The 27,237-nt window shown below is 39.4% G+C and overlaps 1 protein-coding gene across 3 annotated transcripts in view; it reads right to left on the minus strand.

Annotated features, from left to right (window-relative positions):
* Positions 1 to 27,237, minus strand: part of PARG (poly(ADP-ribose) glycohydrolase) — a 114,897-nt gene that overhangs the window by 19,483 nt on the left and 68,177 nt on the right. For all 3 annotated transcript variants that reach the window (XM_061405688.1, XM_061405686.1, XM_061405687.1), the window contains exons 12-15: positions 23,840 to 23,915; positions 15,992 to 16,139; positions 5,959 to 6,037; positions 4,448 to 4,556 (exon numbers count right to left, since the gene is read on the minus strand). In XM_061405688.1, coding sequence (XP_061261672.1) covers positions 4,448 to 4,556; positions 5,959 to 6,037; positions 15,992 to 16,139; positions 23,840 to 23,915 — 412 coding nt within the window. The remainder of the gene's footprint in view (positions 1 to 4,447; positions 4,557 to 5,958; positions 6,038 to 15,991; positions 16,140 to 23,839; positions 23,916 to 27,237) is intronic.

The raw sequence follows: 27,237 nt of genomic DNA on the forward strand, positions 1-27,237 counted from the left end.
AAGCTGAGCACCGAAGAATTGATGCTTCTGAACTGTGGTGTTGGAGAAGACTCTTGAGAGTCCCTTGGACTGCAAGGAGATCCAACCAGTCCATCCTAAAGGAAATCAGTCCTGAGTATTCACTGGAAGGACTGATGCTGAAGCTGAAACTCTAATACTTTGACCACTTGATGTAAAGATCTGACTCACTGGAAAGACCCTGATGCTGGGAAAGATTGAAAGCGGGAGGAAAAGGGGATGACAGAGGATGAGATGGTTGGATGGCATCACCAACTCAATGGACATGAGTTTGAGTAAACTCTGGGAGTTGGTGAAGGACAGGGAGGCCTGGCATGCTGCAGTCCAAGGGGTCGAAGAGCCAGACACGACTGAGCAACTGAACTGAACTAAAGAACCTTTTAGAAGAGAATAAAGTAATATTAAGTCTTAAAATTATCCTTAGATTCAGTAACAATTTTATAAATTTCTTCTTTGTACATTTCTTTTATTTGATTAAATAACAACTGTACAAAGATGTTTAAAGTGAAAGCGTTAGTTGCTCATTCATGTCTGATTCTTTGCGACCCCATGGACTGTAGCTTGCCAGGCTCCTCTGTCCGTGGGATTCTCCAGGCAACGATACTGGAGTGGGTAGCCATTCTCTTCTCCAAGGGATTTTCCCAACCCAGGGACTGAATGCAGGTCTCCTGCACTGCAGGCAGATTCTTTACCATCTGAGCCAGCAGGGCAGCTCCTCAAAGATGTTTACTACACTGCATATAATAGAGAACCCTGGGACCACCTATTAGTTTAGTTAAGAAACTAATAGCTAAGTCTTAGTATATCAGCTAAGTCCTCATATTCAACCCAACTAATTTTATGGCCATTAAACATATTATTATGAAGATCATTAGAAAGTTTGAAAAATAAAATTATGGATAAATTAAATAAATACAATATTTATATCACTTTTGAACACATTTATATGAAACTAAACATTTGTGTGGAAAGTCCTACAAAAATGAAAACAATTATTTGAAAGGTAAAATTATAGATGATTTTTTTGTCTTTAAAATAACTGTAACCTTAGTAAATAGATATTGCCTTTTCAAGTTGCAATATAAAATGAAAACATCATTTAGACCTTAGATTTCCCATGTGTGAAGTCAGAGATTAGATTTTATATTTCTATGGTTATTCTGATTCTATACATTGAGAAACTGAAGGGAAAACTCACTAAAAATGATACATTTTGAACCAATATTCCTGAAAAGTAAAGTAACACAGACTTCAAGAAAAAATTATAAATGATCAGATGTTGAACTTCTTTGAACTAGCAACAGGAAGGACTGCTCGGTTTTGTTAACCAAGCACTGTAACAATTCTCTCCTGAATTTGGTGATAACAAAAACAACAAAATCAATACATTAGTTTTTAAAAGGTAAATGGTGATTTCCTGCCCAGATGGTCTCCTCACTTTGTTAAATTTCTGATCCAGATGACTCCATAGAATATATTCGTTACTTAATCTTATTGGATTGAATCTAACACGGCTAAACACAACTTTCCACAGATGATTTCTTTCTTCCTTTGCTGAGCTATTTGCCACTTTTACAACCTGGAGTCATAAATCTTTCCAATCCAAAGACAGTTCTCCTAGAGAATGTTACCTAGCTGACCTTTCACAATTTTAAAGCACGCTTCACAGTATTAGTCAGATGCAAGGAGTCTGACTCGTCGCTTTAAAAACCGACTCTTCTCGTCAGTCATGATGTGGGTCCAACAGGCTGGCAGGAGCCTGGGTAGAGTCAGTTGTTTCCAGAGATGATAAAGCGCTTTGTGGGACTGCCCTTCAATTGTTATCTGTTGTGTGTGTATGTCCTCAGTCGCTCAGTTTAGTCTGATTCTCTGCAACCCCATGGCCTATAGTCCACTAGGCTCCTCTGTCCATGGAATTTTCCAGGCAAGAATATAGGAGCAGATTGCCATTTCCTCCTTCAGGGGAATCTTCCCAACCCAGGGACTCAACCCACGTCTCCTACCCTGGCAGGCAGACTCATCACCACTGCACCACCCGGGAAGCTGAGTACTGCCTAAAAGTAGCAAGCCCTCAGAGTTCAGAGACCCACACTGACTTCAGCAAGCCCCCAGAGTTCAGGGACCCACACTGACTTCAGCAAGCCCCAGAGTTCAGGGACCCACACTGACTTCAGCAAGCCCCCAGAGTTCAGGGACCCACACTGACTTCTGACGGGAAAACTGGTCTATTGCTTCATTTGGAGAAATGGAGTTTTTCTGATTCTGTCTAGTTTCTTTCTGGCATACAAAAAAAAAAAAAAAGCACTGTACAAGTTATCTCTGAAGTGATTTAATATAGAATTCTGCTTTAAACCTAAGTTTACAAAACACAGTGAGATGTAAAACATTTAATTTACTATGCTCTCCAAGTCGTGGTGTCATCGGTTAGCCATAGGGAATTAAAAATGAGAATATTTATTTATGTCCAGGGTTATATTTGTAAAAGTGAATGATCCAGCTCCTGCAGGAAAGTATTTGTGGGAATATAAATATTATCCATAAAAAAAAGAACCTTGAAATGTGTGTTAATGTACAATAATGGTTAAATACATTTCCTTTTCATACACGTCTCTCTAAACTTTCCATATATTTCTTGCCATAACAAAGTACCACACAGACTATGCGAGTAAAACAACAGACATTACTTTTCTCAGTTTAGGAGACTAGAAGTTCAAGGTCAGGGTGTTAACATGCTTGGTTTCTTTTGAGACCCCTCTCCTCGGCGTGCAGACGGTCACCTGCATGTAGACCCATACATGGGATTCATTCTGTGCGCATGCACTCCTAATTTTTTTTTTTGTATGACCTAATCTCTTCTTATAAGGATACTAGATTGCATTAGGGCTCCCTGGTATCCTAGGACCCCCACACCCACTGATTATAAATGTCTTCTACTATCAATGACCATGTGACACAGTCACAAACACTTTTGATGAAAAGCTGAATATAAATCTCATTCTACTTGATATGCTATGTAATAAAAACACCATGTGCTTGGAAACAACTGCTTTAAGGCAAGGGTTTAGACAGTGAAAGCAGGCTCACGTTTAAAAGGTACCTAAAAGATATTCCTTAGTATCATGAGTCATATAAAAGAGAAATTATAACTGTTGACACATCAAAGAACAGTCTTTTTGGACAGCTTTTCTGAGGAATTAAAGTAAAATGGAATCTGTATGTAAGTTCAATTTTGGAAAATAATGCATTTACTCTTCAAACTTTTTATGGGATTCCTTTGAGAACTTCAAATGTTAAAATAACCTAATTGTATATTTTAAAAATATGTTCAACAGCAAATTAGATTCTCAAGTACACTAGGATATAAGATAGCAAATGTAATTATACTGGAAATGTCCCCTAAGTCTTAAGCATAGTAAACGCCTTTCTAGATTATTTGGTTATTTTACTGACAACAATATGAAATTACCAGGTACTTGAGCTGGGATTAGCAGAGCACCACACAGAGGCCATTCCTGTGGTCAGACCCAGGGAAAAGATGCGAAGATGATATTCTGAGGCCCACACGCCAGTCCAACAGCACTCCCAACTCCCTCCCATGGTACGCCCAGTCGGCTCTCATTACCAAAGTCTGTGTAGGGACTGGCACGTGGGAGCCATGCAAAACCACAAACCTTATCTTAATAATGAGCTTCATGACCAAATCCTATTCATGCAAGTTAAACAATGGTTTTCAGAATTGGCTCAGTCTTGGCTGTGAGAGTAATTTGAGGAACTAAAGAAAAAAGCAACAGTTTTGGTAAGGCCCTATCTACCTAGAGAACAGAATTAGAATGCTATTGTATGTTAGTTTATTTATTATGGTTAACTAGTAAAAACTTGAACTAACAATAGGTCTAGCTCATTTTTATATTTCTGTAACATAAAAAAATAAAATGATTACAGGAGATAAAACCAAGCACAGAAAGCCATATATTCCGTCATAAATATGTCAAATTACCAAATAAATAATTTGCATGACTCTTACCAATATAAGAACAACAATGACTTGACTTTCATGGTCTATCTGCTCTAATCCTGACAGCATACCTTGCAGAGAAGTGTCACTGGGTAGGTCTGAAAAAACTTTCAAGGTTCATTCATTTCTATATCGTTTTAAAATGATAATGTTCCAAAGCAGCTAAATGTACTTGATGAGATAAATGCATGTGTGGGGCTTAATATCAAGCAACAGTCTATCTGGCATCAGTAATCAAACAATTACAAAATGGAAAGTACATCCTGTCCAAGCTGACAGACCCATTAAATCAGGAGCGCTGTGGGCAGACGCCCTGACACTGCAGGAATTACCACAAAGCATTAATTTCAGCATTAATAAAATGGCAGCAGACAGACACCGCTGCCAGATGAACAAAGAAATAAGGTCACTGGCCTTGTTAAGCTCCCGTCTGATCTTCTCGGGCACAAACTGGTCGAGGTAGCGTCTGAAGTGGAGGGCGTCGATGGCGACGATCTCAGTGCTGCGCCTCTGCCAGTCGTCCCTGGGGCAGGACACGGGGGTGGGGAGGAGCGGGCAAAGGCACTCAGCAGACAAGCCCGCCAGGGCAGGGTCGGAGACCTCCAAGGGCTAATACGTTACAAACCAACCAACCAATGGCTTTATGTCTCAGCAAATCAGGAAGTCCAAGGCACACGTATTGTGGGGTACCAAGCATTAAGCAGTAAAATGAAAAGACAGACCATACTGTAAATGATACATCATTCACAGTGAGTCTTCGAGGTTAAAAGATTTGGTGGTCAAACCAAAGGGATTTAGTTCTTTGTTTCCCCCCATCACTAAAGACCTGGCCTTTGTATCTGGACAAGAGCTCTTTCCTCTGTTCTGGAAGAACTGCTCTAAATCACTGAGTTTGTAACCTCGCCATATATTGTCCAAGCACTAGGCCCAAGGAGTGGAGTGCTGTGGGAAAAAAAGTGTGACAATTCAGTACAGAATTCCACCTGCTACCTTCAACTGCTGAGTGCACAAAATTATTTTTAAAAAGGCAAAGAAAACAATAACAATTTGCCTGTGGAGACAAGAAAAGTTGGATGAGATGGTGATTTTGGAAACATGAAATTCTAAATATGCATCTCTTTATGAACATGCATATAATGATATTCCCATCAATGCTTCACACTGAACAACAGCAACAGAAGCCTTCATGCTAGTCTGTAAATAATTATAAAGAATTAAAAATCCACCTTAGTGACTGTTGCAGCCATATATTTTACCCAAAACAAAGAAAGACTAGCAACTGGACTTGGGACATTACAAAGAGTAAGGCTGTATGGCTACAAGGCCGGTGGCTGATTCTTTCTGCTACAATGGCTCTTCCCACTGAAATACACACACATTTGCCACACACACGTTTTCAATAAAAATTTGCCCCTGGGGAAGCAAAAATGTCAAAGTCTAAGAACGTATTGCAATAAGAAACCAGAGACAGCAGCAGCAAAGTTCTCCACGGGTTCTGCTCGCAACCGTTCTGTGGCATCAGGCAAACTGTCCCAGCGTAGGTTTCCCCCACTTACCTAATCTCACAGAAGTTAAGGACAACTAAAAAGGCTGTTCAAAGGCTGTAAGTTGCCATTAGAATCCACTCGAAATAAGTGTGTTGTTGGAAGTTAACCTTCAGTGGACGCTTACAATTAGCTGCAGAGACACCTGTAGAGAGTTGTGCCTTTCCTGGTCTTGGTTTAGATATTTGGCTTTTCTTTCTCTGTTCTTCTCTGAGTATACAGAGATGGTGAATCTGTTTTAACTACTAGTGAACCTGTACTATTGAATCTAAGAAGAAAGTTTTATTTCTCAAGTAAGAGTAGATGGAAGACAGAATGTACCAGGGTCAAGCCCACATTCCTTAGCTTTTGGCCATGTGATATAAAGTAAAACGAACTCACCTTTCGCTCCTGTCTTCATGGCTCCGGGCCCAGCGGTATGTTTCGGCATAGCCTGTGTATTCACTGTACTGCTCAGTACCTGAAACAAATAATCTGCCACTATTATTTTTCAGAAAAAATATTTCTTAAAAACTACACCTTCTAAAGGGTCTCTGTTAAGAAACACACAAACAAACAGATAAAAAACTCCACAAGTCTTAATGACTTATTATTTCACATGAAGAAAAAAATGATGCTTCCAGAAGCAACCACAATATTTAACATACAGTGAATGAATGGTCCAATCAACAAAGAAAATAAAATAGTCTGTCATATTCATTTTTCCTTTTATGAGTATATAAAGATAGTGTTTTACAAAAGACCACTGTCTTCAGTGTCTGCAATCTGATGGTAATATTTAATTTGCATTGTTGAGAAAATAAATTTTATATAAAAACATTCCCTAAGAAAAGTACCAATAAGATTAAATTTAGGATTTGCCTATCAATAGGCAAAATACTTCAAAGGGCTTTGTAAAACCAGGATATTATGCATGAGAAGACAGGAAGGGAGAAAAGCATAATTAACATCTGATAATAACAGGTACCAAGCTTGGCATTTAACCCAGGCTTCTAATTTATGGGACCTGAACGTATCAGCAAGGATGGTGTCTACAGTGTTCTACTAGTTAACTAAGTAAGCTCACTCCAACTTCTATGGTCAACTCAATAACTGATAAGAATCAACAAACAGTAAAATTAAAAGCTGAAAACCTTGAGCAAGACAATACTTTTTACATATAAAAAAGAAGAGAAACAAGACAACATTGAGAACTAAGACTAATGGTACTCTTAGTACACTTGACTCCTGAACAACGTGAGTGTGAGCTGCATGGGTGCCCTTACACTGTAGATTTTTTCAATGGTAAATGTTACAGTACTACACAATCTGCAGTTGACTGAATCCATAGATGTGGTCCCCTTAAGTGAAGGAAACATGTATTCGAAGGGCTAACTTGTAAGTTACCTACACATGTAAGTTGTATGTGGATTTTACGGTGTTACTTTTCTCTTCAAAAGATATACTTCAGTGGCAAAGTGAAAGTCACTCAGTTGTATCTAACTCTTTGCGACCCCATGGACTACACAGTCCATGGAATTCTCCAGGATTCTCCAGAACCTACTGGAGTAGGTTCTCATGCCCTCCTCCAGGGGATCTTCCCAACCCAGGGATTGAACCCAGGTCTCCTGCATTGCAGGCAGATTCTTTACCAGCTGAGCCTTAAGGGAAGCCCAAGAATACAGGAGTGGGTAGCCTATCCCTTCTTGAGCAGATCTTCCTGACTCAGGAATCAAACTGGGGTCTCCTGCACTGCAGGTGAATTCTTTACCAACTGAGCTATCAGGGAAGCCATACTTCCATGCAGTTCCTACCAAAATGAATAAACTGAATCTAGTTATGAAAAAACACTGGGCAACCCCCATAAAGAGAGATTCTACCAAGTAACTGGCTTATATATTTTAAAAATATCAAGGTGAACAAACACAAGGTTGATAAAGTGTCCCAGTTTAAAGAATATGTGACAAGCGTATTCAAAGAAGAGATACACGCACCCTTACGTTCACAGCAGCACTGATTACAACAGCCAAGACGCGGACACAACCGCAGTGCTCACTGACAGATGAACTGAGAAAAGAAGACACCCCGCCCCCAGCACACACACACTGAAACATGACTGAGCCATCAAAAGAGTGAAGTGATGTCACTTGCAGTAACACGAATGGGCCTAGAGATTATCACACCAAGCACAGCAAGACAGAAGAGAAAGACACCACACGATACCACTTATACGTGGAATATAAAACGCGGCACAAATGAACACTTTCACAAAACATAAACAGACGCAGACACAGAGGACAGGCTGTGGTTGCCAAGGGGGAGTGGGAGTAGGGGTGAGAAGGACTGAAGTTTGGGAACAGGAAAGGAAAACCATTTATAAAGTGTGGAGGAACAACAAGGTCCTTCTGTAGAGCAGAGGGAACTATATTCAATATCCCGTGACAAACCATAATGGAAAAGGATATGAAGAGACTTTATACATACACACCACTTAGTCACTGTGCTTACAAAGGAAATTAACACCATGTTAAAACTATTCAATAAATTTTTTTTAAAAAGTCAAATCTTCCCAAATTGATCTGTAGATTCAAAACAGTCTTAATTAAAATTCTAGGACTGCCCTGGTGGTGCAGTGGGTATGAATCCGCCTGCCAATACAGGGGACACAGGTTTGATCCCTGGTCTAAGAAGATTTCCACAGGCTGTGGAGCAGCTAAGCCGGTGAGTCGCAACTACTGAAGCCTGTGTGCCTAGAAGCCCTGCTCCACCATGAGAGAAGCTGCCACAGTGAGAAGCCCAGGCACCACCACCGACGCGAGGCCCCCACACTCCACAGCTGGAGAAAGCATGCGCAAAGCCACGAGCACCCAGCGCAGCCGCAACACGGAAGAAAATAAATAAAAGTACTTTTAAAATTCTAAATAAATTCACGCGCAAAGCAACGAGCACCCAGCGCAGCCACAACACAGAAGTAAATAAATAAAATTATTTTTAAAAATTCTAAGAACCTTTTTTGTAGATAAATTCAACAAACAACTCCGAAGAAGAACAAAGCTGGAGGGCTCACACTGATTTCACAAATTATTATAAAACTACAGTAATCAAATCAGAAAGAATTTTTTAAAAAACCCTCCAAAACAAAACAAAACCCAAAACCCCGAATTAATAAACTGGACTTCAAAATTAGAAACTTTTGTTTTTCAAAAGTCATTGAAGATAATGAAAAGATTTATTTCTTGTACCTGATAAAAGACTTATCTAAAATATATAAAGCACTTCCAAAACTCAAGGTAAACAACTATACCAGGGGTTGGCTCACGTTGATGTATGGCAAAAACCACCACAATATTGTAAAGTGATCAGCCTCCAACTAAAATAAAGAAATTAATTTAAAAGAAAAAAATACCCCAATTAAAACACAGGCAAAAAGATGACTTCATGTGTGTAGCCATATGTCAAAACTTACCTAATTGTACACTTTAAATATATATAATTTGTTATATGCCAATTATACTTCAATAAAACCATTAAAAATGTAATCTGTCTTCTTCACTAGACTGACAGCTTCTCAAGGGCAGGAATTATAAATTATTAATGTTTGTGCCTACATTAGCATCTTCCCCTGGAGGAGGGCATAGCAACCCACTCTCCAGTATACTGGAGAATACTCTCCAGTATTCTTGCCTGGAGAATCCCATGGACAGAGGAGCCTGGTGGGCTCAGTCCCCGGGGTCTCAAAGAGTTGGACAGGACTGAAGTGACTTATCACGCACACACAATGTAAGAATACAGAAGCAGTTGAGTAAGTACTTGCTGCATAAACATAATTAATGAGCAAAACAGGAAGTACATTGAGGTTAAAATGAATCCAGAAATACTTAATCTGGACTAAGTATTATGTAATTGACATATATTTAAAAATTCATTTACCAAGAGCATGACATGGTAAGAGCTATGAGGAATCACCCAAAGTGAATCCTTAAGTAGCCTAATCTCACTGGACGTCATTTCGACATCAAAAAAATCAAGCCTGCCAATAATTTTTATATTGTTTATCTCATAGAATTGCTTGGAAAACCAAATAAAACAAATTAAAAACCCTTCAATACCTTCAGCTGGTATTTGGTGTCATCAGACTTAACTTTGTAAGAGAGTAGAGAAACCAAGGGACTCCCTGGTGGCTCAGCTGGTGCAGAACCTGCCTGCCAACGCGGAAGACATGAGAGACATGGGTTTGATCCCTGGATTGGGAAGATCCCCCAGAGACGGAAACGGCAACCTGCTCCAGTATTCTTGCCTGGAAAATTCTACGGACAGAGGAGCCTGGCAGTCACAGAGCGCTGGACACGACTGAGCACGCAGACACACGTGCTAGAGACGCCGAGACATCTGACTCCATTCACGCAAGGCTGGGAGAAGCCCGGTCTACTGGCCTGACTGGAAATCGAGAGACGAGAACAACCTCCTTCTGTCTTTGGCCCTGCAGTGCACAAATCTGTTCATTATTCTTAGCAATAATAATAATAATAATAATAATGCCTACTCTGACCTCTTAATTACAGAAAACAAACACCTGTCTTTTTAAAAGTGGTTGAAAAATATAAAGTACCAATGATCAATTTCTATTGCATTTTAGAATGGTTTCTGTCTTCTTTCCTAAGAGAAACAAAAGTTAACTTTATTTCCTTCAGGTTTGGGAAATCAAAAATGTACATACAGATGCTTTTGCTCTCAACAAATTAAATCCTGAGTTTTCTAAGTAAACACCTTTCACAACTATGTTGTTTGTTCTGAAAGACAACTGCCCTTAGCTTGTTTAAAATTTAAATTTATTGATAAACTTTTCTGAAAATGCAAAGGTAAACAGTGATAACAGCAAAGAAGAGACAAAAGTCTGAATGACCTTTGTGATAGCTCTCCCTAGGGATAGCCTTAAGACTTCATGCTCAAAGATAAATCTTCACCTAAGTTAAAAACTTAAGGAACCCATTTAAATCTTTTCAAGAGCTTATTACAACTTTATGAGTTTTAGATTTAGTAGTAAGAAAAATTCTTATTTTCTTTTACTAGTAATGAAAATTTATGATGAGAACAGCAAAAAATAATTGGAGATTAAAGAAATTCTACTTACTAATGGGTTATGCCCCTAGCAAGAAGGTTTATTCAAAAACCATCTACCCCAATTTTATTAGTATCATTAAAACAGTGGTGATTATGCAGCAGAAAGAACACTCTTGCCTTTCATTCCCATGACTAACAAAAATTAAGAAAAGCCAAACTCCAAATGAATTTGGATCTTTCCCAATGAGCTGGTGTCATTAGTAATGATGTAGGGCTGACCAACCTAGATAGCATATTCAAAAGCAGAGACATTACTTTGCCAGCAAAGGTCCGTCTAGTCAAGGGTATGGTTTTTCCAGTAATCATGTATGGATGTGAGAGTTGGACTGTGAAGAAAGCTGAGTGCCAAAGAATTGATGCTTTTGAACTGTGGTGTTGGAGAAGACTCTTGAGAGTCCCTTGGACTGCAAGGAGATCCAACCAGTCCATTCTAAAGGGGATTGGTCCTGGGTGTTCTTTGGAAGGAATGATGGTAAAGCTGAAACTCCAGTACTTTGGCCACCTCATGCGAAGAGTTGACTCATTGGAAAAGACTCTGATGCTGGGAGGGATTGGGGGCAGGAGGAGAAGGGGACGACAGAGGGTGAGATGGCTGGATGGCATCACCGACTCAATGGACGTGAGTTTGACTGAACTCCGGGAGTTGGTGTTGAACAAGGAGGCCTGGCGTGCTGCGATTCATGGGGTCGCAGAGTCAGACACGACTGAGCGACTGAACTGAACTGAACTGAGGGCCGTTTTGTGGCAATGGGCACCTCTAGTGTTGCTCAATGAGAAGTACCAGTACTATGAACAATGGGTCCACCTTTGTCCTTCTATCAGTTCTGCTGATACAAAGATACAGGGACCTGTGATGTTTACGACAATGTGATTCACTAGAGGGCAGGTTTTATATTAAGCATACCAACATTCTGGTCAGTGTAAGATGTCTAGGCATCTTCTTTATGTTCTCACAGAAATATCAAAACAATATCACAGCACCACAGTAAAACCTTTTAGTACCAAAGCTATTTACTGGATGTTCTGGGGGAACATTAGGGGAAAAGCAAAGCAGGGGGAAGATCAGAGTTTTAAATTCCTTCCCTCTATCCATACTTATTGAAAGGTTTTAACTCATGACTGCTCCAGGGAGAATTACAGCAAGTAGAGGAATAACACTGTCTGGATAAAAGTATTTGCCTGTTTGCATGACCTGTTTCATATTCATTTAAAAGTCTGATACCAACCAGATGCCCCACAATGATGATAAATTTAATTTATTTCCAATTTCTCAAACTCTTCTACAGATTCAGGCAGCACAGTCACAGCCATTAGCTCACTGAGCCTGGATGAATCATTGAAGGAATGGAATTGATCAGGCAGATAGATTGCAGTACATGGTTAAGAGTCTCCAAAGAAGGGAGATGGCAGAAATCCAACATCAAATAGATGATGAAATGGCCATTTCCATTAAGGGAACATCACATCACAGATATTAATTAGAAGGCACTAAAATAGAGTTAAGTGGATATGGGGAAAATGCTGAGTTGAAGTCACCCTGGGTGTCCTTAGCCTGAGGTAATTACAGATGTGAAGGTGAGTCATGGATCTGCGATTTTCCATCAATTTTACAATGGCTGCAGGTAAATTAGACCAGATATAACTCCAGAGTGATGAAGCTTTTTTAGACTGGAGAGAAACTATCCTCAAAAAAGAAAAAAAATCTAATGTTTTACTAGTCCCAGGGAAATTACATCTTTTATTTAGAGGAACATTAATGGGAAATGACAAGAGACTACTTCTCTAGTATGACAGAAGTGAAGGAAATGAAACAATCAGCTCTGAGCTTAAATGCCCTGCACTCTAACAGATCTTTCACAAATTCATCTTTAAATATGGATGGAATATTTTGTTCTGAGTCTTCAGTTCAAACCTAGCTTAACAGCTAAAAATTAAAAATCTTTTAAGAGTATTATTTGATACACTCAAATACTGGAGACAATCACATTCCAGACCTTCAGCACCCTCTAAAACAGTCTGAGACCAATATTCAAAGTATTCATAAGCCCAACAATGAATTTACGACAGCTTAATTTTTTTTGTTCTGTACTTCCTTACACTTTGTCCCCTAATAACTTCTAACTGCATCCTTCTTCTCTGCATACATAATACACAACAAATGCAGACAGACAACCAGTGTGTGAGTTGAGACAGTGCTGAGAATAAAAGGGTTTTATCTTTCTCTTTTAGTGCATTTTGGATCAACCTCAGAATACTGGATGAAATGCTTCAGGTTATTAACTTCAGGTTATAGCTGTGTTTCTGTCAAAGAAGAAATTTCTTTGCTGAAGTTTCATTCTAAACTTTCTACAAACTCAATCAACAATTTTTATTTTTTGCCTTACCTCACCAAAACAGCAGAATCACAAGGATATTATAAAAAATAATATAGCATTACCTAAAAGGTGTGGAATAACTTGTTGAAAGCCCTTTCACCTACAAGCACTTCTAAAAGATCAGGACACATCAGCGAAAATGACAACATAAAAACCTCACAGAATTCCTTATCCATAAAAATAATAAGAACACTGGTGAACTTGTGAGAATCATCTTTTTCTGAACTGTAGGAATTAACCAAAGGCTTGCAGCAGTCTGAGAAGTTTATTAAAGACAAATTGACTGAATATTGGTAAACACAGTAAGTTGTGTTTATCTTGATAACAAGCCTCACTCTGATCTTGAAGCTCCATGCAAGCAGGAAGAAGTGTCAACTGCCTGGTAGAGTGGTGAAGGTGAGCCCCAACAAAACCATAGAGCCCTCTGGCAAAGAATGAGTGACTTATAGGTTCTAGGCATTTAAAGAAGTCTCCGTCTAATCATTAGCTAACCGCTAATCTAACCATCCAGAGACTTTAGTGACCACACATGAAATACAGATTTCACAGTATTAGGAAAGTCACTAAACAAACAGCAACAAAAACAAACCATGAGGAAAAGAGAAAATCTGATTCCAAGAGTGGCCACATTTAAAACGTGCAGTTTTCAAAAAAATTGAGACATGCAAATAAATAAGAAAGTTGGGTCCATATTCAGGGAACAAAAGTATTCATGAGTAACTGTCCCTGAGAAGCTCAGATGCTGGACTTACTAAACAGAAACTTTAAGTCCAATGTTTTAAATATGTTAAAAAAAAAAAACAAAAAACAACCTAGAGAAAATTATGTCTAAATAACTAAATGAAAATATGAGAACAATGCGTCACAAATAGAGACTCTCAATAGAGATAAGAATCAAATAGAAATTCTATAGTTGAAGAGTATAATACCTGGAATAAACATTTCACTGAAAGGATTAAAAAACAGATTAGAGATGGCAGAAGGAGGAGTCAGTGAACTCAAAGATAGTCAATTAAAACTATCCAGTTTCAGAAACAAAAAGAATGAAGAAAAATGAACAGAGTTCAGAGACCAATGGGCTATCACCAAAGGTGGCAACTAAAGTCCAACTCTGGCCACCTGATGTGAAGAGATGACTGACTGGAAAAGACCCTGACGCTGGGAAAGACTGAAGGCAGGAGGAGCAGGGACGACAGAGGATGAGATGGCTGGGTGGCATCACCAACTCGATGGACCTGAGTTTGAGCAAGCTCCGAGAGTTGGTGATGGACAGGAAAGCCTGGCGTGCTGCAGTCCACGGGGTCGCAGAGTCGGACACGACTGAGCGACTGAACTGAACTGAACCAACACGTGCATAATAGGAGTCCTAGAAAGAGAGAGGAGAGAAAGGGACACAAAAAATACTTAAAGATATAATGGCCAAAAATGTACCAAATTTATATAAACATTGAAGACATTCAATGAATCCAAATAGGATAAAGTCAAAGAGATACACACATCATGGAACAGCTGCAAGACAAAGAGGAAATCCTGAAAGGAGAACATAAGGGACAAAATTTAGGTACATCCCTGTAGGCTGCCTACAAATGTATCTGAGGTAAACAGTGTGGCCCCAGAGTCTTAGTCCCGTCACATACCTCTTAGTAGAGGGACTAGCTGAGTTATACATTTGATAGAACTAACAGGAGACGGTTTTCATCCCACTGTAATCTTTGAGAATGACAATCAACCAAATTCTTCTACACTTAGTCTGTTAGTCTGCTGCACTAATCTCAAAGTGGGAATAGACGGAAAGAGGAAATGAATCTTCTTCTGCAGAAAGAAAAAAGGCATCAGCAACTGATGGCTGGTTATGGCTTTTACATGGGAGTGTTCTGTTAGGTGGGCTTCCTAGGCGGTACAGTGGTAAAGAATCTTGCTGCCAACGCAAGAGACACAAGAAACGCGGGTTCAATCCCCGGGTCAGGAAGATCCCCTGGAGAAGGAAACGGCAACCCACTCCAGTATTCTTGCCTGGAAAATTCCATGGACAGAGGAGCCTGGTGGGCCACAGTCCACAGGGTTGCAAACAGTTGGACGCGACAAAGTACACGCTTTTAGGGACCTGAATAAAAAAGCCTTAACTTCCCTACAGTGGCTGATCAAGAGTTTCTTAAGAGTTATGAGTTAACCATCATTTTTTTTTGATAGCTTATACACAAGCAAATACTCTGACACAGCAATATTACAATCTAGAGAAACTTAAGGAAAATGCTGTAAATCCTGGTAATAGGCCTGTAAGTATAAATTTGACTGTGTTTCCATCTTTTCTCCTCCCATGTTAACATAAGTCAAATAGGCACTATGATAATCATACTTTTTCTCTTCAGATTAGAAATCAGAATAAACATAAGGTCACTGATTTATTCCCTTCTATAAAGCTCACTGTTGTACTGACCCTCTTCAAACTGCACCTGTTTTCCTACTTAGTGTGTTCATACTGAAGCACAATGAGTCACTCTGGAGGTGTAATAAAAGGACAGTAATAGGATTCCTGCTCAAAGACAAATCACTATCTTTTTTTTGAGGGTACTATATCATAAAAATTTCAAACTAGAGAGTAACTGAACCATTTTTACCCTTGTTCTTCAGATAAAGAAACCAAGAAAGAAAATGCGGGGATAAAATATCTCACTCAAGATTATGAAAATGAAACAATTAAAAAAAAACAAGTATAAATTAATGAAATAAAATATTAAGACTAATTCCTTTGTTGTTCACCAGAAACTATCACAACATTGTTAATTGGCTATACCCCAATACAAAATAAAAAGTTTTTTTTAAGAAAAATATTGGGACTAATGCCCACGGAAAAGAAAAGCTGTAACTGAGTGGCCTCTGGTCTTCATGATCGTCATAGACGGAGAACCATCCCATTGTCCAGATGTCTCAGAACTAACCTGTGATGATAAGACATTCATTGTGATCCAGCACCTCAGTGAAGAGCCGTGAAACAATCAACTCAGGGTTGATTAAAAAGCGGATTTCTTCTTGCACAAGTCCTGCACTGGTTACACCACCTCCAACGAAACGGTTTGCAAAATCCACCTATTTGGGAAAATGTGACATGTTAAATGCTGCTTTAAAATACCTACATTTATGATTAAGAAGTACTCCCTCTAAGCTCTGCCCTTCCTTTCCTTCCCCATATAAATCAATCCCCAAATTATCAATCTTCCCAGGGATACTGGATTATGGTTGACTGCACTCTTTCCACTTCACTGCAGTTAGCATCTCTGAATATTTCTTTGGATTCCAAAACCTTAGAATGAACTTAGAATACAGAGCTTTTAGGCAAAAGCCTCAATGTAATCATATGGGCTCTTGTTTAGAAACCTTATTTGTGCTCCAAGGGCTACAAATCAAGGGAGGTTTTATCTGGAAAGGTTTTAAGGTCATTTCTCTACCATTCACTACTCAATTTCTGTTTATGTACTTCATATGACATAATTACACAAACATGTCTCATCTTATTGTGCTTTGCTTTATAGTACTTCACAGATATTGCAATTTTTTTTTTTTTAAAACAAACTGAATGTTTGTATCAACCCTGCGCCAAGGAAGGCTCTTGGTGCCATTTATCCAATAGCATTTGCTCACTTTGTGTCATATTTTGGTAATCCCTGCAATATTTCAAACCCTCAACCAGCAAAAAGATTATGACTTGCTGAAGACTCAGATGATGGTTGGACTTTTTTTAGCAAGAAGTACTTTTTAATTAAGGCATGTACATTTCCTTAGACATCAGTGCTACTGGACACTTAGAAGACCACAGTATAGTGTAAACATAACTTTTATAAACATTGGAAACAAAAAAATTCATGAGACTTGCTTTATTGTGATAGTCTGGAACTGAACCCATGATGTCTTCAAGGTGCATAGCCTGTACTTGTTTTATATAAAATGGCAATCAAACCCTTGTCCTTAAAGATTTGAAAAGTTTAGGAAGTAACCTTTTGTGAGTAATTTCTTTTTTTTTTCTTTTTAAAAACTTAATTTACTTTTAAATTGAAGATAGCTGCTTTACAGACTTATGCTGGATTCTGCCAAACCTTAACAGAATCAGCCATAGGTATACATATGGCCCCTCCCTCTTGAACTGCCCTCTCACCTCCCTCCCCACCCCACCCCTCTAGGCTACAGAGCCCTGGTTTGAATTCCCTGAGCCACACAGCAAATTCCCATTGGCTATCTATTTTACATATGGTAATATAAGCTTCCATGTTACTTTCTCCATATATCCCACCCTCTCCTTCCCGCCCACCCTCCACCCGCGTCCATAAGTCTGTTCTCTATGTCTGCATTTCCACTCGGAGAAGGCGATGGCACCCCGCTCCAGTACTCTTGCCTGGAAAATCCCATGGACAGAGGACGTTTCCACTGGTGCCCCGCAAATAATTTCATCAGGACCATCTTTCTAAATTCCATATATATGTGTTAGTGTATGACACTTGTTTTTCTTTTTCTGACTTAGTTCACCCTGTATAATAGGCTCTAGGATGAACCTATTATACTCTATTATACACAGTATAATAACTTTTTAAGGGACAAAGATTTCTTCCTTCTAAATTTAATCACAAGCCCCAAACTGCATAAATATTACAAACTTTTTGCTTTAATACACCTAAGGGAGGAAAAATGAAGATAAAAAAATTTAGTTTAACCAGAAATTAATACTTGAAATTTAGTTTAAAATTACATGTAAGTTTTCTATGAAGCACTATGATGGGATCCCCAGGTTCCTACTAATAAAGGTGGGTGGGCTAGACAATCCTCAAGAGAAGGTGAACTCCAGGAGATAGAGAAGGACAGGGAAGCCCGGCTTGCTGCAGTCCACGGGGTTGCGAAGAGTTGGATATGACTTGGCAACTGAACAACAATGAGAGAAAGCAAACTCAGCCTGCCAGGATTATTTGTCTTAAACTTACTATTGTCCCCAACAGTATGCCAGGCTCTATGGGGCAACATGTAAGAAACGGCTTCTAACTCTGTCTTATTCTGTTTGAGGAGTTCTGTGTGCAGGTCAGGAAGCAACAGTTAGAACTGGACATGGAACAACAGGCTGGTTCCAAATCAGGAAAGGAGTACGTCAAGGCTGTATATTGTCACCCTTATTTAACTTATATGCAGAGTACATCATGAGATACGCTGGGCTGGAGGAAGCACAAGCTGGAATCAAGACTGCCGGGAGAAATATCAATAACCTCAGATATGCAGATGACACCACCCTTATGGCAGAAAGCGAAGAAGAACTAAAGAGCCTCTCGATGAAAGTCAAAGAGGAAAGTGAAAAAGTTGGCTTAAAACTCAACAATCAGAAAACGAAGATCATGGCATCTGGTCCCATCACTTCATGGGAAATAGATGGGGAAACAGTGTCAGACTTTATTTTTGGGGGCTCCAAAATCACTGCAGATGGTGACTGCAGCCATGAAATTAAAAGACGCTTGCTCCTTGGAAGAAAAGCTTTGACCAACCTAGACAGCATATTAAAAAGCAGAGACATTACCAACAAAGGTCCATCTAGTCAAAGCTATGGTTTTTCCAGTGGTCATGTATGGATGTGAGAGTTGGACTATAAAGAAAGCTGAGCACCGAAGAATTGGTGCTTCTGAACTGTGGGGTTGGAGAAGACTCTTGAGAGTCCCTTGGACTGCAAGAAGATCTAACCAGTCAATCTTAAAGGAAATCAGTCCTGAATATTCACTGGAAGGACTGATGCTAAAGCTGAAACTCCAGTACTTTGGCCAACTGATGCAAAGAACTGACTCATTGGAAAAGACCCTGATGCTGGGAAAGATCGAAGATGGGAGGAGAAGGGACGACAGAGGATGAGATTGTTGGATGGCATCACCAACTCAATGGACATGAGTTTGAGTAAACTCCGGGAGTTGGTGGACAGGGAAGCCTGGTGTGCTGCAGTCCATGGGGTCACAAAGAGTCGGACATGACTGAGTGACTGAACTGAACTGAGATTACACATACACACCAAACTTGTGTACATACACAGTCATATACAATGAAAAATCCAGAATTTAGTAAGTAATGTAACAGAGACTTCTATACTGTATAGGAAGAACTCCCTCCTGGGTCTCTTCTTTACTGTCACCCTACTACCACACTCACGACACTTCTGACACCAGATGCATGGATTTCCCACAATTCTGCAACAACCAGCTGGATGTCCTACAATCCAATTCAGTTCTGACACTCTCTACCAGGAGTCAGTGAATGATCCCACAGGCTAAGGATTCAGTCCTACAAGACTTCCCCAGTTTAGATGCCAATTTCAAGCCACAGACTGACACCAGTACTTCTAATTCACCAGCTATTAATTAGAGTTCCCATTACCCCCTTCCAAGGTTTGATGACTTGCTAGAATAGCTCACAGAATTCAGGGTAACACTTTCACTTACTGATTTATTGTAAAGGATACAGATGAACAGGGCTTCCATGGTAGCTAAGATGGAAAAGAATCTGCCTGCAACATGGGAGAACAGGGTTTGATCCCTGGGTGGATCCCTCCTCCCCTGGAGGAGGGCATGGCAACCCACTCCAGTATTCTTGCCTGGAGAATCCCCATGGACAGAGGAATCTGGCGGGCTACAGGCCATGGGGTTGCAAAGAGTCAGACATGACTGAGCCACTAAGCACACACACAGATGAACAGCCGGATGTAGACACCAGGGCAAGGCACACGGGAAGGGGCACACACACAGATGAACAGCTGGATGTAGATACCAGGGCAAGGCACACGGGAGGGGCACACACACAGATGAACAGCCGGATGTAGATACCAGGGCAAGGCACACGGAAGGGGCACAGAGATTCCACACCCTTTCCACAGATGAACAGCCGGATGTAGATGCCAGGGCAAGGCACACGGGAGGGGCACACACACAGATGAACAGCCGGATGTAGATGCCAGGTCAAGGCACGCGGGAGGGCACAGAGATCCCACACCCTTTCCAGGCACGTCTTCTCCCAGCACTTCCGCATTCACCAATGCCAACGCTCTCCAAATCCTGTACTTCGAAAATTTTCATGGAAGCCTTCAACACATTCGCATGACCAATCATTAACTGAGTCTCTAGTCCTCTCGCTTTCCCAGAGGATGGGAGGTGGGGCAGAAAGTCCCAAACTTATAATCATGGCTTAGTCTTTCTGGTGCCCAGACTGCATACTGAAGGTACCCAGGAGCCCACCAAGAGGTGTGTTATTAGAACAAAAGACATACTGGGCAATTTCAAGGGATTCAGACACTCTTAGTTAGGAACTGGGGTCAGAGACCAAATATTAGAACGAAAGGGATTCCCAGTGCTCTCACCTCTCAGGAGATCACAGGGTTTTAGGAGGTCGGTGCCAAAAACAGGGTGCAAAGATGAATACAAAGATTTCCTATGATTTCACATATACTTTCAGACTATCGTGTAAGATTTCTTAAAACTTGTATTCTTTAAAGCAATTATATGAAACGGTACTGTGAGGCCTATCTTACAAAAGTGAAACAAGAATATGAATTTTAAAATATTTATTATTTATTTATTTTGCTGCACTGGGTCTTAGCTACAGCATGTGGAATTCAGCTCCCTGACCTGGGATCAAACCCAGGTCTCCTGCATTGGGAGTGTGGAAGCCACAGGACCACCAGGCAATTCCCAAGAATATGAATCTTCTGACGTGTAGAAATACATGTGAAAAGAGAGAAATCAGAAGATAAAGTAGTCTTCTTTCATTACACAAAAACTTAGAAAATACTGAAAAATATGACTGGACAAATTTTTGAAATAAGTCACCACAGTGAATCATATAGATTTGGGTTTATATTCTGGCATAATGAATCGAAATTAAAACTTTAGCTGATATAGAAAAATAATTTTCATTAAACTAGTCTACTGATTAGAAATAGTTACCTACTACACATAAAGTCTTTATACACTGGGTCACTCATTGCTTAAACTGTTCAATTCAAATATTAATGAAACATGCTGAGAACTATGGAATACAAAGATGAATAAGACGTGGTTCCTGATTTCATAGCAGCATAGTCTAGATGGAAGTCAGGCACATAGTTAGAATGATAAGATGATTATCAAAGAACCTATTAGGATGTATTTTTACTTCCGAAATAATACAATTAACTCAAAGTGGAGCATGGGGAGAACAGGGGAGCGTTACAAAGGATGCAGCACTCCATTGAGAATGTCCTGGCGTTTAGGCTGAAGGAATCACTGCACAAGGACATGGGGAAACCACGTGCAAAGAGCTGTGTGAATAGAGTGGTAAGCAGAGTCCTTCGCTTTCTGCAAAGTGCAGTATGTGGAGAGTTCAAGTTGGTAATGAGCTGGTCTGGGGGCCAAGAAATTTACACCGAATTCTGAAGATTCTGAGAAAGATTCTAAGAAAAAGAACAACTGTATCTGTGTTTTAGGAAGATAATTTAGACCAGAGTTTAAGGAATGAACTGGAAAAGTAAGAGCAGAAAGACTGGTTAGGTAAATACTGAATAGTTTAGACAAGCACTCCTAGGCCCTCGAACAGGTCAGTGGGAGGGAAATGAGACCCAGCAAAAAAATAAAATGAACAGCTCTTGAAAACTGAGAGATTGGCTAAATATCATGGTACTCAGAATAGAAATGAGAAACAAAGAAGGTCTGAGATCAGCTAAACTTAAATGTTACTGGAACAAGATGCATAACTAAATTTAAAAGATAAACTCTATTCAATCTATACCGTACTTGAAAATGATAAACGAAATATAGTTAATGCGCATGCTATTGTTCATTCTTTGAATAAAAGGCCAACATTTATTACTTAAAAGGGATGCACAGAAACAAATACACTAAACTCAGTATGCCTCTGAAAGCAGGAATCTTTTAGAAAATCAAAGTTTCTACTACTTAAAAAAGTTCTTAATTAACGGCTCTCTATTATAGGTGAGAAACCTGTTCCAGTACATGAAAACAAGCACATGAGTGTTTCTTTATTTTTAGCCTTTTTCCAACTCACTTTACTTTAAAGCTACTTGTTCAGCTTACTTAGTTTCTGAATTATAACTTGATGAAAAGAGAGAAATGATAACACTCCTTAGAGAGGTTTTGTTGTTGTTGCCATTCAGCATAATGTAATTTATACGCTACACCAGGAGCTTTAGAGCACCGCAATACAATATTCCCTGATCTCCTGGGGATACATGGCATTGGTAGGGAGAAAAATAAATAGAAACCTTTATGGTATTCTTTTAATCACCAAGGTTTCACATTTCATCTATAATACATTCCAAGGAAGTGGGGAGAATCTCAGCCTTGAATGTTGCTGAATAACTCCTTGCTGAATTGTACTGGAAGGAAAGGTCAGCATTCCTGTGGTGCTAACAAGCAGTAGCTTTGTTTATTCCATGTGTATTAAGCCTCCCTCAGTTAATCCAAGATGTTAATGTAGGTAAGAACCTCGTCAAGATGGAAATGTGGGGGAAAAAGCGAGTCATTCAAAACAAATTTTAGCCCTATTTCAGAATTATTGCTTTATTATATAGAAGCAAAGGGACTTATTAAATACAAATTCTAGAAAAACTTAAGTACCGGACAAAAATTAATTCAGTTATCCTAAGTATTTTAGTCTATAATCTTCATCACTGGATGAAGGTGATTTAAAACAAAATATAGTCTGCCTCTTTGAAAATATTAAATACAAATATGTCTAAATAAAAGGTCATTCTAAAAAGAATGTAGGCACCTACCTAAAGCATATGCATGAAATAACTAGCCAAATGGAAATCAGTCAGGTCATTTTATAATAAATATTTTAAAAAATAGTCCACATTCAAACAAACTGTCCATTATTTAATAACTGCATTATTTAACTTCTAACCCTATATAAACGTAAGGCTCTGAAGAAAAATCAGCTCTTCTCAGTATAAATGAAATGGTGTACAAGTTTCTTTCAAAGAAAATCAGGATTACAATGCTCTCATAAATAAGATAAAACACAAACATTTCATCTCTGATTAGTGATTTTTTTTTTTTTAAAGATCACTATAAAGCAAAAGGAAAGCACATGTTTGGGTTAGGTGTTACAACAATTTAAAGCTAGATACACAAAACGTTTTATTTGTTAACTCCTTTTTCCAAAAATATATTTTTAAGTAATGGCAGTGACATAGAATAATAAAAACTGAGAGATGGACAAAATTACCTGCTCTGAAACAGGACCTCAAGAGTCAGCAAGTGAGACAGCAAGCGTGTTTGGCTCACATACCTGAAACTATCACATATGGGAGAGGACTTTCTTATCCATCAGCTTTAGATGTCTGCCTCCTAGACCCAAACAAGGCTGGTGGCAGAAAAACATCTCAAGCTGGTCATTATTTAGGGCAGAGCAAGAGCCTTTAAAGAAAAAAGAACACAACTGTCTGGTGACAGCTTGTCAAGACTATACCCTGGGAACTTCCTCCACTGTCAATTTACAATCTGTGTCTGAACCAAGAGGCCTGATGTTGTCCAGATCTTGGGATTTTCTGTCAAAGGCTTTTTAAAGAGGCACATGTAAGATACAGAGAAGGAACATCCGCGGATAACAGCATTACCACGGCTGTCAAGGTGATCTGGTCGGTGGTTTTCTCCATTCTGCTATTATGCTTGTTTGCATTAAATCAACTTAGAAGAAAATAAACAGCTTTTCAAATTTCCTTCGCGGGCAGAAGCCTGACAAGAGTCTCCTCCCGCCCCCCACCACAGCGATTCGCCTACCTGTAGCATGCCCTGGCCGTTTCCTTCTATGGTACCTTCGTAAGTGACATGCAGTCGAGTCAGGAGTTTTTCACATCTATGATTGAAAAAGATATTTCCTCATTTATTTATTTATTTTTTTAACCTTTTTTTTTAAATTTTATTTTTAAACTTTACAATATGGTATTAGTTTTGCCAAATATCGAACTGAATCCGCCACAGGTATACCCGCGTTCCCCATCCTGAACCCTCCTCCCTCCTCCCTCCCCTACCCTCCCTCTGGGTCGTCCCAGTGCACCCGCCCCAAGCATCCAGTGCCCCAAGCATCCAGTACCGTGCATCGAACCTGGACTGGCGACTCGTTTCATACATGATATTATACATGTTTCAATGCCATTCTCCCAAATCTCTCTACCCTCTCCCCCTCATTTATTTTTTTAATGGTAAGTATTTCACTAAGAAAAGTCTGACAATACAGGTTAACTAGAAAAGAAAACTGAAACTATTCCAAATCTCAAAAGTCAGAAATAGATGCTTTCTCTTCACATTCCTGGGATAGTCTCCCCCAATTTTTCTTATTCAGTATATAAATATACATATCTAAATTAAAATGGGATCATATACTGTTTTGGAAACTGGTTTGCCCCTACAAAATACCAGTTTCTCCCCTTTTATTTTTTAAAAAATATTTTTATACAATTTTTAAAGGTTACTTTCTATTTACAGTTATTAAAAAATATTGACTATATTTCCCACGTTGTAACATCCTTGGGCCTATCTAACATCCAACAGTTTGTATGTTCAACTCCCCACCCTACCCCTGCCATCACTGGTCACCACAAGTTTATTCTCTGTATCTGTGAGTCAGCTTCTTCTTTGTTATATCCAGGAGTTTATTGTATTTTTTAGATTCCACATATAACTGATATGATACAGTATTTGTCTTTGTCTGACTTATTTCACTTCTCAACATAATGCCCTCCAAATCCATCCATGCTGCTTCCAAGGGCCAGATTTTGTTCTTTGTTATGACTGAGTAGTATTCCATTGTGTGTGCGTGCATGTGCGTATCACAGCTTCTTTACCCATCATTTCCTGATGGACACTGGGTTGTTTCTGTATCCTGGCAACTGTGAACATGCTATGAACATGAGGGTGCATGTGTCTTTTCAAATAAGCTTTTGGCTTCTTTTGGATATATACCCAGGAGTGGAATTACTGGGTGATACAGTAGTTCTATTTTTAGTTTTTTGAGAAACCACCATACTATTTTCCACAGTGGCTGTACCAGTTTAAGTTTCTCCTTTTTTAAAAGTTGAAAAATTTCTCAAAATGTTTTTAAAACTCAGGATCTAAGAAATGTTATTATTATGCTAGAGTTGGCAACCTAAGGAAAAATACAGAAAAAAGTGACCCCCAAAATTATATACGATGCTCAGAGGGGCTCTATTTTCACTAGTTTGGAAATTGTGTGTGTGTGGGGTGGGGGGGGGGGGGCGGGGAGGTGTCTTAATGACATGCTACAGAACTCCTACAGAAATCCTGATCTATGGTATTTTTTGAAACTGATAAGGTAAGCATAGTACCTGTAAGTCACAATTATTTTCTTTCCTTTTCATAAACCATGGTCACTAAGGTGAATATAGGGTTCAGATAAACTACCCCCAAATTTGGCACCCTGGCATATTGAATATTTTAAGCTGAAGAAGTTTGAGAAAATGGCAGAAGCAGAAAGGTCACTCTGACTTCCTACCCCTCGCATCCTTCTTGTGCGAAACAAGCCATAAAACTCTCACGTGAGGGACACTACCTGTGCCTGGAAGAAAGGAGCATTCTTATCTCTGAAGACAAAGAAATGCCAAGAAGAATTCTAACAAGCAGACCGCGCTGTTCCCTGCAGTGTGCTATAATCACCCCATGCTTTTTCACACACCGTATTCCTGCATGACTGTCTACTCTTCACCAAACCTAGCATAAAAACACATAGATCCGTTTACACACCGTATTCCTGCATGGCTGTCTACTCTTCACCAAACCTAGCATAAAAAGACATAGATCTGTTCACACACCGTATTCCTGCATGACTGTCTACTCTTCACCAAACCTAGCATAAAAAGACATAGATCTGTTTCTTTGGGTCTTCATTTCCTCATAAAGGTTCCTGTGTCACATAAAACTAATATTAAAAATTCCTTTTTACTAATAGCAGTTGATGATGACATTTTTCTTAGATTTTTTTTCTCCTGATTATTTACTGAATAAAAATAAATAAACCATAATAGAATTCAACAGAATGTAACAGATATAAACCCCTTTCATAGCATGGCATAAACTTTTTGGAGGGGACTTGCATATTTTTAGAACAATTACATTAAAAAAAAAATAAAACAATTCAGCTGGGAAGCTCTATTTATTTATTGGGATTTGCTTTCATCCTGGTATCAGTGAGTCCAAATATCTTTCTAGTAAGGCTCCAATCTGGGTTATTCAGTGTAGTTCTAAAAGCTTCATCTGTACTCATTTAATCTTCACAACATCCCTATTACTATCTCCCTTCTACAGATGAGGCAACAAAAGTACAATAAGCATTTAAGTAACCTAATACTAGTAAATGAAGCAACAAAGATCTGAATCCAGAAAGCCTAAGGTCAACTATATGTTTAGAAAAATTACTTCCCAAATCTCTTGGAGAAAGTTAGTACCATAAGTTTGATTCTTTTTAGTTTCCTTTTGGAAGGGGGGAGAAATCCTCCTTTCCTAGCTATTTTATTCCAAGGGAGATCATCTCTGAGGATACTATGGAAAAGGTAAAGAAGCATGATTCAGAAATCTCATCTGTTGTCAACTATTCTCTGTGATTCTCAATAAAATTACGAAATTGCTAGAAACTAGTTTTTTTTAATAAGCATCCTTCAACTTCCTAATAGGTTTCCCCTTCTGTCCCCAGCAAATTCTTCACACCACTGCCCCAGGAATATTATTCTGGTTCTCTGTGATTAATTAAGCCTACTAAGATATTTCGGAGAAGGCAATGGCACCCCACTCCAGTACTCTTGCCTGGAGAATCCCATGGACGGAGGAGCCTGGTGGGCTGCAGGCCATGGGGTTGCGAAGAGTCGGACACGACTGAGGGACTTCACTTTCACTTTTCACTTTCATGCATTGGAGAAGGAAATGGCAACCTACTCCAGTGTTCTTGCCTGGAGAATCCCAGGGATGAGGGAGCCTGGTGGGCTGCCGTCTATGGGGTTGCACAGAGTCAGACACGACTGAAGCGACTTAGCAGCAGCACTAAGATATTTATTGATAATCACAGGGTTAACTATAATGCCAGAAGTTTGGAACTCAGAAAAGCCTCTAGCTTCCTGGCACCCATTTAGCCCTGTACTCTTGGGAAAACCAAACAGTCCTTATCTCTT

Source organism: Bos javanicus, chromosome 28 (genome assembly GCF_032452875.1).
Source record: "Bos javanicus breed banteng chromosome 28, ARS-OSU_banteng_1.0, whole genome shotgun sequence".
NCBI classification, from domain to species: domain Eukaryota; kingdom Metazoa; phylum Chordata; class Mammalia; order Artiodactyla; family Bovidae; genus Bos; species Bos javanicus.